Below are 14118 nucleotides of genomic sequence, written 5' to 3' on the forward strand. Positions count from 1 at the left end.
GGAGCATTTTGTGCCATTTGTGGTGAATCAGCTTGGCAGTATGAGAATGTGTGAACTGGGTTGCACTGCAGTACCTGAGATGCAGTTTTGAGGCCATGATAATGAGTTTTCATTGATGTAGAACTTTTTATTTTGTTAGAAATCAAACTTTTAAAAAATACTCAGAAACAATACCAACACAGGTTTCTGTGGTTTTATTTACTCTAATAAGCTATTACCAAGAACCTGTACCACTACATTCTTTATGTTAATTTCATTCATGAGCTTAGTGTGGATAATTAAGAATTTGTTCTTTCTTTATGAGATATTTATTTTATTTGATTAGTGATTGGAATAGGGCAGAAATCAAAAGCTCTTTATAGAACATTCCTAAACTTTAAATATCATTAATTGCAATCATTTATGAAGCACTTAGTTCTTAATTCGCGGGATCTCATACAATATTACTTAACTGTCCTTCATAAGAATAGTGAGCTTTGTTGTTTCCCCAAAGTGGAAGGAAGATTTTGGCATGACATAGCCTTAATCTTCAAGATTTTTCTAGAGTAGGCATCGTGTTTAGAAATCCACAAATTATGGCTTGCCTGGGTTGTTTTATTGACAGCAGAGTGAGTTAACAGGGCCTGTGCTTTGCATATGCACACTGGACAAATATGAGTAGTGAACAGGGAGCCTACTGCTCTTCCTGATCGTCGGCATTCCTTTATAGTTCTCCATTTTCATAAAGAAGTTTTATGAAAGGAGACTTTGAACTTGTCTACCTTGAAATTATACACTTAACCCCATTCAATTCTCATTTTTCTTACTAATTCACCTGAGCTCTTTAACATGACTCTTGCTGGCAGTAAGTCACATAGCAGGTAGTAGGAGCAGGGAAGAGATCAGGCTCTTCTGCCCCTGGAAGTTCATGTGTGCTCGCTAAGGTAATAGGGCCAAAAATAAAATGTTCCTGAGAAATTTCCAAAGGGTCACATTCAAAACAGAGGCACGTTAGTCCATCTTCCAGTGACACGTTACAAAGATGAGGAGACCTGAGGCTATGAGATTCACTTTGATGCTAACTTGCTATGCGACTTTCTGGAAACCTCTTATTGTCTGTCTCTGAGGCTGAGGTTCTTTACCTTTCCTAAGGGGATAGTGAATGATACCTGTCCAGCCTGCCTATCGAAGGGATGATCTTAGGTGAAATACAAAACGGTAACATTAAAAGATTGTTGAAAATAACATAGTATTCTAGGGTAAGGTAGATGCTTGCTGGTCACTTCTTTTCTTTCTTCCTCCTTAAATATTGGAATTTTTCAGGACTCAGTTCTAGGCGTTCTTCTCGTGTTCTATTTCTGGGAAATCTTATCCTTTCCCATGGTTTCAGTTATATGTACCATCCACACAGAACCGTCTTTTGACCTCCAGGTATTTGTATAACCCCCAAACTCCACTGGGCCCAGTCTCAGTTTGGAACTGCGTTTAAAGAAATATAGTCCAGCAACTGAAAGTAATTAAATAGTAATACTACTCCTTACTTGAGTCTCGAAGAATATAATAGCATGGAGGTTATAATTCAGCAATATTTCAAAAAATGTTTTATCCACTCCCGCCGCCAGTCCAACTTCAGTCAGTCCCTGTGTTATGGGCTCCCGTTTTTCCACATTGACCCTGAGACTCTCACAACCCCCTGCAGTCTTTTTTTCATTTGAACTTCTCACAAACCAGATCTTTGGTCCGTGTTTTCTTGTCTATCCTTTTCTGCCTAGCATGATGACAGCCCAAGAACTAGGCTGGCAAAGACCGAATTCTCCCTCGAGGATGAGAGAGGAAGGAAAGGTTAGTTAGTTTGGCAACGGCTCTTGTTTGGCTAGGAGAAAAGAGGTGGCTGGGAGTATTTACATGTAAACAATCTATATTCCCAGCACACTTAGGGAGTGTTCTACTTGTTCTCTACTTTTATATTTCATGGAGCACCTCTGACTCAGCCTGTCTGAAACTTGACCTTATTATCTTCCACACAAGTCTCCTCTAATATCCTTATCTCCATACAAAGTATCCTTCAGGCTCCTACTTGCTTATTCTGGACAGCTAAATGTCATCTTCGAATACTTCCTCTCCCTCACAGTTCCATTCACATTCTCTTCAGCCCAAATACTGAATATATGCTTCTAGAGTGTCTCCATTTTACTGCATATCTACTGCTGCCACTGAACCCCTTGTTCCCCTGCAGTCCATTTTCCATACTCAAACCAGAATGATCCTTTAAAAACATGAATCTGATCATGCCTTTTCCTCCTTTACGCTGTTCAAAGGCTTCTGAGTACGAAACGCTTAATATGACCTCTAAGATTCTCTATACTCTGGCTGGTCTCTGCTTATGTCTCTAAAAATAGTCCCCTCCTCCACCAGATGCGTCTCTTTCTTCCTCAGGGCCTTTGTCTAAGTTGGTCTGGTTGTCTAAAGTATCTTTCACCTTCCTTACCCTTCACTCCCATCCCGCAACGTCCTCATTCAAGGTTCCTCTGACTCCTCAGGCTGGGCCCAGTTCCTTTGCTATAGACTCTTGTTCCCCACACTTCCCGTTGATGAGACCCATTGCTCTTGAAATCTAATTACTTGTTCCCACACATTTTGCCCAGTAGATCCTAAGCTCCATGAAGACAGAGGGTGTGTCTCTCTCCTACAGCACTTCGCCCCCTATGGTTAGCACAGTTGACCAGCCAAGTATTCATTGAACAGGTGCAGATTAAAGGATACTTCTTCCGTGATTTGGGCTTTGTCTGCCTCTCATTTCCATGCATATTCTGCTTCACATTCTATTTACCCCTCAGAAAATGGGATTTCATATTTTTCAAGCTCCTGCTCTCCTCTGTAGAATTGTCTTCCCAGTCCTTCTTAGCTACCACCTAATCAGTGTCAGCACCTCAAAATAGAACCCAGTGTGCTGCACTGTGTCCCTTAACGTGGTATTTTGAAATTATTTATTTGATTGCATGTTTTTGTGAGTAGGGCTGTATGTGGCTTCCTTTATAGCAGGGGCGCTATTTCTGTTTACTTATACTCATCCTGATAATCCCAGCAGCTAACGAGGTCAAACTGAATTTAAAAAGTTGACATACTCATAAGTAGAGGTATGATAATAATAGAAATAACTGCTGACATGAGTATTTTCTGTAAGCCAGGCATCATTTTAAGTTCACTCACTCTACTAACTTGCTGAATCATCTTAACTCCAATGAAGCTGTTACTTTTATTCTTCCCATTTATAAATGAACTAGAGACCCAGAAAGGTTCAATAAGTTGTCCAGACTTAACCAGCTGGGAAGTGGCAAGGCTGGAATTTAAACCCACTGTTTCCAGAGCCTACGCCCTCCTCTGTGAGACAGTCACTATAGTCTAGTGCTTTCAAACTTGAGTTCTGGAATCTCTGTCTGATTCAGATTGTGGTTCTTTTATTTGCTCGTATGACCTGGGGTAAGGTCCTTCTCTGTAAAATGGGGATAATTATATGTCCTTTATAGGGATGTTCTGAGGATTAAATAAAATAATCAGTCCATGTGAAATATCTAATAGAATGTAGGCAATTGTAACAGCATTAAGTCACTGTGAGCACTCGGACGGATCTTTTAGGCTTCTTTCCAACTCTGAATCCAGTGAGTCTTTTTATAGTTTTTTAGTCTTTTCCATTTGCCATTACTGGTTACTTTTTAATGTTCTGGTGTTTATTTTTAATAATCAGCATTTATAAGGTCCCGAGGACATCTCTGCATTTGCTATCAAGTTAAAATCTAAGGGCTTTGTGAAAAGTGTGCGCTGTCTAAAACCACAGTCCTGATTTCCCATGCTCAAGTCCCCTGCTAGGTAGCTGAATAAAGATCTCTGGCTAAAGAGAGCAACTGAATTACAGCCAGACCAAAGCAGAAAAAGAAATCTAAACAATTACTATTGTCTGATTTTGAAAGTTTATTGAGATGTTCTAATCATAAAATAACTGAAAAGAATATACAATTAACAAGTCAACATTTGCAGCAATTGTTTCCTCTTTCCAAGTTAGATGAAAGTCAATTTAGAGTAGTCTGTGCTATTAAACTGATTAACAGTCAGATGGAAACTTTCAGCAGTTTAGGTGGTGATTTAATTATAAAGACTGTTCATACTTTGTCTACTAACATATGCTTATTATTTTATGAAACATAAAATCATATGATTCTTTTCACCATCATCATATATTGACAAGAACTACAGTAGCAAATAATATTGGTGGAAAATACAGAATATATAGTTCTGAGACTTAATGGTCTGACCTGTGTGCAAACTCAATAAATACTTACCAGTAGTTTTACAACAAAACAGTGAATGTTCCAGAAGTAGATATATGTACTATTCAATAAATCTTCTTGATCTGTTTATTTGTTCTATCTTTGAACAAAGCAAATAAATATATAGCAAAAAATATTTAAAATAGATGAAATTGGAGATGATTATGGCATCAGGAAAGAATTTAATTCACAGAGTAAATACCATGAAGTCCAGAACACTTGGTAGAGGTGAGCCTCTCTGACTTCCTACGTAAAAAGGGAGATAAAAGATGGCTACTTGATTTATAGTGCCTGTAAACAAACACAAATCAGTTATTGAGAAGCAAAACTAGTGCAGCTACTTAGACTAGAGAGAAATTTCTCTTGCTGTTAGAATGTGGTAAATAGCACCTTTTCATCCCTTGTACAGAAAACACAGCAACAGGTTTCTTAGTGCTGCTACCTTCAATAGCAGCAGGCTATTTTTTGGAATCATAAAGATCAACTCATTAAAAACAGTTCTACATGTGTCTGTTATGCACCCCATTGATGTTCTGGCTTAATCTGGGGATCGACTTCTAGTATTTACAGATGTAAAGCATTAAATTATTTTAGATAATCCTGCTTCATTTTTTTCACTATGCTTTTGCTAAGTATTGATTAGTTGTTAGATTTATGTTAAATAACCAGACATATCTGGAAAATGGAAGTGCCACTGGGAAGTGAGCTAGATATGACCAGCAGGACCAAGATTTTCTTTTAGGAGATAATTTAGTATTGGCTCAGAGTTGTATACCATAGAACTGTAGTTTTTTAAATACATGGTGAATATCAGGATCACCTGGAGGATTTTTAAAAGACAGGCTCATCTCTCACCTTTGTAGTTTTCTACTTAGTAGGTTTGGGATGGGTGAGGTGAATGCATCTTTATTTTTTAAAAAAGCCACACAAGTGATTCTAGTGATCAGTGAAGTTTGAGAATTGCTACCATAGATTATACTGTATTAATTTTATATAGAAAAATGTTTAAAGCAGATATAATCAAATACACATTATCCACAAAACCATCTATTTTATGGTTAAGATCATCTGTTTTTGAAGACTGTAAATTCCCAAAGTGCTGTCCATTGTAAGCTGTTTCTGAAATGTACATCTATCCAGTTGAGTAAGGTGATTTAATGTATGGACATCTAATTAGTAAAACAATTAAGAGTTTTGGTGTGTCTACTGGAAAAGATGACTTTGAATAGTTAATATGTATTTGAGGATAATTTTTTATTCTCACCATTGTCTGATTACATTTCCATACAGACTAACAATATTTCAATAATTCTATCTAGAGAGCATTTTCCTATTTTTAGTCTTCAAAATTTTAAAGCATAGTTACATGCATTCTAAAGTTATCTGAGATCTCTAGGAGTACTTTCATTTGTAGGCTCTCAAGTGATAATATGAAAAATGATACTCAGAGATTAGTATCTCACGTGTCTTTACTTACCTGCAGTAGTCACTACTTATAAACAAAATCTTTAAATATATGATAAACCTTTATTTAAAGTAGAAAAGTAAGCCCATATATGTGTGTGTATGTCTTAATCTGTCTTAATATCTGTGGCAACAGAAATCTTGAATAAATGTCTAATGTTTACTTTGTATTGTTTCTTTACAGGCATTGCTTCTATGACGGTGCCAGTGTACATTGCTGAGGTCTCACCCCCCAATTTAAGAGGTCGATTAGTCACCATTAATACCCTTTTCATCACGGGAGGGCAGTTCTTTGCAAGTGTTGTTGATGGAGCCTTCAGTTATCTCCAGAAAGATGGATGGAGGTCTGTAAATAGTTCTTACATTTAATTTTCAAATAAATTATGACTTTAGGGGGATGGAAGAAAATTGAGAAATGATAGGAAAAATATAACTGGGTATTTTGAATCATTATAGCTAATTTATAAGGTATATTTATAAGCTGTTAATGGCATTCAGCAAAATTGAAAGTGGACAAGAAGCTGATATTTATTTTAATGATAGGCAAGGAACCTACCATTAAGAATTGATATTTAGAGGGTTTTATAGCATTGAGGTGACATTTCTCACACTGTGTGTAATATTTGTCTAAAAATGAGTGCAGCAATAAATGTGCATGGACTTTTTGAGTTGCATCACTGATTGACAAGCTGTTTATGAACTGCAGATATAACTAATATCCTTTTTGGATTTAGGAAGCTACATTCTAACCTGAATGAAAGAAAGCTTAGTCTTTAAAGCTACAGATATAGCTATATAAACATATGTTATATATGTAAAACTTAAAATGCACAAATTATTTATGATCATTATTTGGCTTTGAATCAAAAGAGATGAAAAAAATGTTTCTAAAATGGCTTTAAAATATTTTCAAACTGCATATTATAAAACAAACTAATCTTATGTTAAAGCTTAAAGATAAAATGGGCTCTGGATTTTGAAACACTTCATGGTATTCAAAACAACAGATTCATGTAACCCTTCCAGGGTTTTAAATTTTAATAAAATTTCCCTATACTCTGTATAAGTGCTGGAGATAAAATATTCGACAAGACAGATTCTAGTGCATGTTAACGTGGTGCTTCAAGTATTGAAGTTAATTCTTAACAGCTAAAGAAAAAGGGTTTGCTGCTATGTGGGTATAGGGAATTAAACTTATATATGTAAGCAGCACAATAAGGACTGATGACATTTTGTTAAAGGTCATATGAGAAAACTCAGTGAAGCCAGTTAGGGCCTATGTTTGTCAGGACCATTAAAGAGAGGACACAGTTCTTTAAAGCATTAGCTGTGTCTGCAGATGTTGCTAAACCACTTTCTACCCCTGAAGGAATGAATCTCTGATAAAGTGAGAGATTACTGAAAAATTCGAGAGGCAAGAACTTCATCTTTCTTTTCCACTCTGTTGGAGACTAGAAAGAAGGAGATGATACCTAGCATAACCTGATATTTTGAATTTTTCGTGGAAGCTCAATGGAAGTCAATTAATCTTTCAGCCCCACATAGTTTTTAAGACGATCTAAATCATCTATTTACATTTTACTAAAGAATTTTACTAATGTAAACAATATGTAAATATATATCTGCTTTTATTAAAAATCTGCCTTTAAATGAAAACATATAAAGTACATGTCATGTTTTTAATCCAAGTATACCAATTTATTTTTATTTCTGTATTTATTTTATTAATTTAAAAAATTAAGTAACTTATTTAAACTAAAAACAAAGTTTACCCATCTCTCCCATCCCCCACTGCTACTCTGGAAACCTCCAATCTGTTCTCTGTATATATGAGCTTGGGCTTTTGTTTGCTTTTTTATTTTGTTTTATTGCTTAGATTCGACATACAAGAAAGCTCATATAGTATCTTTATCTGTCTCACTTATTTCATCTAGCATAATGCCCTCAAGGTTCATCTGTGTTGTTGCACATGGCAAGATTTCATTCTTTTTTTATGAGTGAATAATAGTCCGTTGTGTGTATAAATACCACATTTTTAAAAAATCAACTTATTCATCAATGCTGAACAATTAGATTGTTTTCAAATCTTGGCTATTGTAAGTAATGCTGCAGTGAACATGGGGATGTATACATATATAGATATATATATATATATATATTTGAGTTAGTGTTTTCATTTTCTTCAGGTAAATACTCGGAATTAGAATTGCTGGATCTTATAGTAGTTCTATTTTTAATTTTTTGAGGAACCTCCAGAGTGTTTTCCACAGTGGCTGTACCAGTTTACATTCCCACGAACAATACACAAGCGTTTCCTTTTCTCCACATCCTCACCAACAGTTGTTGTCTCGTCTTTTTTTTTTTTTTTTAATTTATTTATTTATTGGCTGTGTCAGGTCTTTGTTGCTGCGCGCGGGCTTTCTCTAGTTGCTGTGAGTGGAGGCTACTCTTCGCTGTGGTGCACAGGCTTCTCATTGCGGTGGCTTCTCTTGTTGCGGAGCATGGGCTCTAGGCACACAGGCTTCAGTAGTTGTGGTACGCAGCTCAATAGTTGCGACTTGCAGGCTCTAGAGCACAGGCTCAGTAGTTGTGGTGTACAGGTTTCGTTGCTCTGCAGCATGTGGGATCTTCCCAGACCAGGGCTTGAACCTGTGTCCCCTGCATTGGCAGGCAGATTCTTAACCACTGCACCACCAAGGAAGCCCTCTCTTGTCTTTTTGATGATAGCCATCCTAACAGGTGTGAGGTGATAGCTCATTGTGGTTTTGATTTGCATTTTCTTAATGATTAGTGATGTTGACCATCTTTTCATGTACCTGTTGGCCATCTGAATGCCTTCTTTGGAAAAAATGTCTATTCAGATGCTTTGCTCATTTTTTAATCAGATTGTTTGCTTTTTTGCTGTTGAGTTTATATGAAATCTTTATATATTTTGTATATTAACCCTTTATTAGATATATGATTTACAAATATTTTCTCCCTTTCAGTAAGTTGCCTTTTCATTTTGTTGATGGTTTCCTTTGTTGTGCAAAAGCTTTTTAGTGTGGTGTAGTCCCACTTTTTTATTTTTGCCTTTGTTGCTTTTACTTTTGTTCTCAGATTCAAAATTCATCTCCAAGACCTACGTTAAGGAATTTACTGCCTTTGCTTTCTTCTAGAAGTGTTATGATTTCAGGTCTTAAGTTCAAGTCTTTAATCCATTTTGAGTTAATTTTTGTGTATGATGTAAGATTCATTCTTTTGCTTGTGGCTGTCCAGTTTTCCCAACACCACTTAAATATAGCAATTTAGATACCTATTCTCAGTAATGGGTTAGGAAAGAAAGGAAGATACAGTGGAAAATAATTTATGAATATGGTCTCCCTGTGTGGAAGTGGAAGCCTTAGGTTAGGCATTAGAACACTTTTGAACAGGGTGACATAGTGAAAGAGCTTGATTTAAATCTATTTTCTATGAGTAATTAGCTACAAACTTTGGACGGGTTACTTAGTTCCCCTGAGCTTCACTTTTATCATTGTAAAAAATGGGACCAAAAATACTTATCTCATAAGGCTATTGTGGGATCTGAATTAATTATTGTATCTAAAATACTCAGCACAGTGTTTGGCACATGGCCAATAATAAATGATGAATTGCGTTATTATTTACTATTACTATAAGATAATTTTCCAAATAATCATGAGATCCCAGCTGATGTTGGAGACATATATTTGCAGTAAAGTGAAATAGCACACCTGAGTGGATTTTTCCCATAATACTGGAGAACCCAGGGGTGAAAAAATAAAATAAGAGGATCGAAAACAAACTTGGGCTAGTATTCAGACCAGTGCATTAACATATCAGATCACTTTGAATCCACTTGCGTTTTGCACGAATACACATTTACTTGTGTATACGTGCAAATATGTCTACTTTTTTTCTTACAGGTGAATTTTCTGTGTACTCTTTTCTTCTATTTTTCAGCATCCTTAGCCGTGTGTTTACCTGATCTTACTCCTAGACTCATAGGAGTGTGGTTACAAGCAAGTGAAAATTGGAGTGTTACCTAAGCATCAACATTAGAATTATCAGCAATTATAACTTTTTCATGATTATAACAATAGATAATTCACCATTTTGTGGCCATATTTTCCAAAAATTCTATGGAAAATGTGGGTCTAGAGGTTTCATATAAAATTTATTTCTCATACTCATATGTTCATGTATCATAAAGTAAAATGTTTCCTACCTTCCAAGAGTTTGAATATTTTAACATTTTGTTTCCTTTTCATTTGCCTTTTTGACCTTTATAGCTCTGAAAACTCTAAGTTACTAACGTTTGTTGCCATACTATGTACCTAGTGTCTCAGATTTACTGCTTCACTTTATACTGATGAACAGTTTTAGAGTCTGTTAGTGAATATCATTTGATCCTCACCAAAACATTGGGAGGCTGGTGGGACTAGTATTATTCCCAATTTGTAGGTTTAAATAAATGCTCAGAGAAGTTAAATATTTGTGTGAGACCATATGGTTATTTCATGGCATAGATTAGAGCCAGTTCTTTTTACTTGAAATCTAACCACCTTTTTCCTCATTCTGCTTCTAAGAGTTTATAATCTAAAATATGGTTACTGATAATTTTTACGATAGTGATCAGATTAAGATAGATAGCAGATGAAACTGTCAGAAAAACTTCTTAGATTTTGATGTTGTTGAAAGACTAAATCACATTTTGTGCCAGATGGGTCAAAGCTCCTGTTCTCTTATTGTTTGGATGTTGTAGAAATAAATTGTTTTCTGCTGAACTATTGAAAGATAAGCTTTTCTAGAAAAAATTGCCAGTAGAAGATAGACTGCTGATACTTTTCTAGCACTCTAGTGTCATAATACATTCTATACTGGAAAGAGTATCATTGGGCTCTATGAGGAAAGGCGAAATAAGGATTTTGAAAATATCAATAAAAATTACATTTTTAAAAATAACTTTATTGAAATATAATTCATACACCATTCAATTCACCCATTTAAAATGTACGATTTAGTGGCTTTCAGTATATTTACAGAGTTGTGCAGTCATCACCACAATCAAATTTTGAGCTTATTTTTTTTAATTTCTTTTTTATTTTTGGGGGGGTACACCAAGTTCAATCATCTGTTTTTATACACATATCCCCGTGTAAATTTTGAACATTTTTATCACCCTGAAAAAAAACTTGTACCCCATAGCTGTCATCACCCAACTTCCCAGCTCCTCCCAGCTCCAGGCAACCATTAATCTACTTCTTTTTCCTTATAAAGTTGCCTTTTCTGGGTATTTCATATATCAATATGTGGTCCATTGTGACTGGCTTCTTTCACTTAGCATGTTTTTAAGGTTCATCCATGCTGTAGCATGTGTCAGTACCTCATTTCTTTTTATTGACAAGTAATATGGATATATCACATTTTGTTTAGCCATTCATCTGTTGATGGACATTTGAGTGGTTTCCACTTTTTTGGCTGTTAAAAATAATGCTGCCATGAGCATCTGTGTACAAGTTTCAGGGTGGACATATATTTTCAGTTCTCTTGGGTGTGTACCTTGGAGTAGAATTGCCAGGTCATACGGTAGCTATGTTTACCTTTGGAGGAACTGTAAGACTGTTCTCCAAAAGTAGCTACACTATTTCACAGTGCCATTTAGCAATAGGAATTCCAGTTTTTCCATGTTCTAGTAAACATTTATTATCTCTCTTTTTCAACTGTAGTCATCTCAGTGGGTATGAAATGGCATCTTGTTGTGATTTTGATTTGCATCTCCCTGATGACTAATAATTTTAAGATTTTATTTTTACCTAATATATTATTTATGGTGCTTATAAAGGTGACAGTTATTTTGGTAGTTAACACTAATGATATGAAGTTTTATCACTGTTTGCTCTTTTCTGTGCTAATATTTTTAAATTGTGCTTATTGAATATAGTGAGAGTTACTCACTACACCTCAGGCAAAGAAAGGTTTTCTTTTTTTAATTGCTGAGTTAAAGCTTTGCACTCTATAAACAGATAGTAACATGATCAGTTTAAAACACTTATCTGGACATGCCACTGCTAAAATGCTTCGAAGATTCCCCATTTCCTACAGGAAGAAAAAAGCAGTCTCTTCCTTGTGGCTTGTAGTGTCTTTCATCATCAAATCCATGCCTGCTTTCCTAGATTTTTCAATTCATTATAACCTCCTTCCTTCCTTCTTTATACAACATAGGTTTATGCCTATAAATCCTATATACCAGTTGCATCTTGCTTTTTCTTGTTTGTTTTTTTCCTTCTGCTCACTTTCCTTATGATGTCTTTCTACCCTGCCCTGCTTTAGTGGTTCAATTCTTATTCCTCCTTTAAATCCTTGCTCGTATATCATGTGAAACTGTCTTTGTCCCTTTGTCTTTTCATAATGCTTTGTCCGTGGCTTCAGTTTTATACTCACTGTTATTTTGAACCAGTTGCTTATTTTGTCTGTTTCTTTTAATTCACGTTGGAGCTTTTTTTAATGTTGTTGACCTTGTACTCATTTTTAGGTGAAGGAAAGGGTCTGAAACATAGTAAATGCTCAATAAATGTTTATTGAACTAAGCCGAAATGGACTGGGCTCCAGTGAAGAGGCTCTTAATGAAAGTAAAAAGATATTGATTGTAAACCAAAATACCAATTCATTAATTTGTGGTGGGGAATAGATATCTTTGCAGATAGCTGAAAAACTAAATTATTAATCGTATTTCTTATCGAGCATAAAAATCAGAGAAAGAAAGCTGGCTTCTGAGCCTATGAAAATTAACATCCCTCAAAATAATATACGTCTCTGGGCCCCAGAGCATTCTTTGTTCTCTCTTGGATAATGCTGATATTCTAATGAGTGTACTTCTATTTATAATTACATAAATCATGTGATTTATATTAAAGGTAATGGTATATCTATAGAAGGGCTAAATTCTTCTCTTTTATATTGACTTTTACTAAGTCTCAGATTTAACTTTTTAAATTACAGTTTTCTTATTGCACCTCACTAGACTATATACAACCATTTACAGAGTATTCTGGGCATTTTTGCATGTTTCATCATTCACATGACCTTTTGTTTTCTTTTTCTTTTTCCTGCTGAAGAAGGGAAATTTGAGGTAATATAGGTGTTGAATGAAAAGCACAAAGTATTAGTGCTCATTATATCTGTATTAGATATTTTTCTGGAGTATCACCAGGCTAATTCATAGACCATGTGAGACCTGTGCTGAGCTTTGAAGAATTGGCAGAATTCATGTGGACCAAGGTGAAAACAGAGGCAGAGTGTAGGATGGATGAGGGCAGGATCAGGGGGCTTGAAACTGAAGTGATGATGTATATGGTAGATTGGAGCCAGATTGTAGAGGTCTGTGAATTCTAGGCTGGAAGTTTTGGAATTTTATCTACAGGCAGAGGGAAGCTATTACTTTTTAAGCAGGTCATGCTGTAGTGTGAGTCAATGATTAATATGACAGTGATGTCCAGAATTTATTGGAACTCTTGGCTCTTGGATGTGTTCAGGGAACCTGTTGTGAGGCTACTGCCAGAATATTGATGTGAGGTACTCTTGGAGACATCAGTTAGTATGGAAATCAGTCATTTGAAAAAAATTTTTGGCACTACTACATACTCCTGTTGTACTTGGTATTAGAGATTGAAAGAAATGTACCTGCCCTTAAACAATCAAGCACTTCACAGACTAATAAAGGAGAGACGTCCTTAGCATGTTGAGTAAACAGTAGTGTTATGGGAGTTCTCAGGGGGAATAAATAACTCAGCTTCACAAATGGAACGATATTTGATCTGAGTTTTTTAAACATAAAAGAGTTCGAGATAGAATGAAGGAAAGGGAAACTCTAGGTGAAATATAATTTTCAAAGGCCCTATAGTGTGAAAGAGCCAGTCATATTTTGGGGAATGGTGAGAAGTTTAGAGTGGCTACGGGAGGGCCATGATTACTATTTGGGAGTTTGAGAGTGAAGTGGGAAGGCTAGTCTTTAACAAATCTGAATAGAACTTTAAATCCACTGCACTCTCTTTAACAGAACATTGAGTTCAGGTTTGTTTATTTACTATTTTAGAAAATAATTTTAAAAAATCAACATTACTTTAGATGAAAAAATTTATGAGCCTCCCTCCCCCATAATATTTTACAGTTTCAGAACCATGCCAGTAAGATGATTTTCAGAATCATTTAAAAGAGGGTGATATTTCTAAACACATTTATGCTGGGGTAAGTACCTTTATAATTTATGACACTGGCCATTTTAAGATAGGTGGATTTGGTTAACAGCCTGTTTACAAGTAAATGTCTTAATACCGAAGATATTTGTAGT

At 35.5% G+C, this 14118-nt stretch overlaps 1 protein-coding gene across 2 annotated transcripts in view; it reads left to right on the top strand.

Annotated features, from left to right (window-relative positions):
* Positions 1 to 14118, top strand: part of SLC2A13 (solute carrier family 2 member 13) — a 409059-nt gene that overhangs the window by 67687 nt on the left and 327254 nt on the right. For both annotated transcript variants that reach the window (XM_057701928.1, XM_057701929.1), the window contains exon 2: positions 5953 to 6112. In XM_057701928.1, coding sequence (XP_057557911.1) covers positions 5953 to 6112 — 160 coding nt within the window. The remainder of the gene's footprint in view (positions 1 to 5952; positions 6113 to 14118) is intronic.

This window comes from Hippopotamus amphibius, chromosome 12 (genome assembly GCF_030028045.1).
Source record: "Hippopotamus amphibius kiboko isolate mHipAmp2 chromosome 12, mHipAmp2.hap2, whole genome shotgun sequence".
NCBI classification, from domain to species: domain Eukaryota; kingdom Metazoa; phylum Chordata; class Mammalia; order Artiodactyla; family Hippopotamidae; genus Hippopotamus; species Hippopotamus amphibius.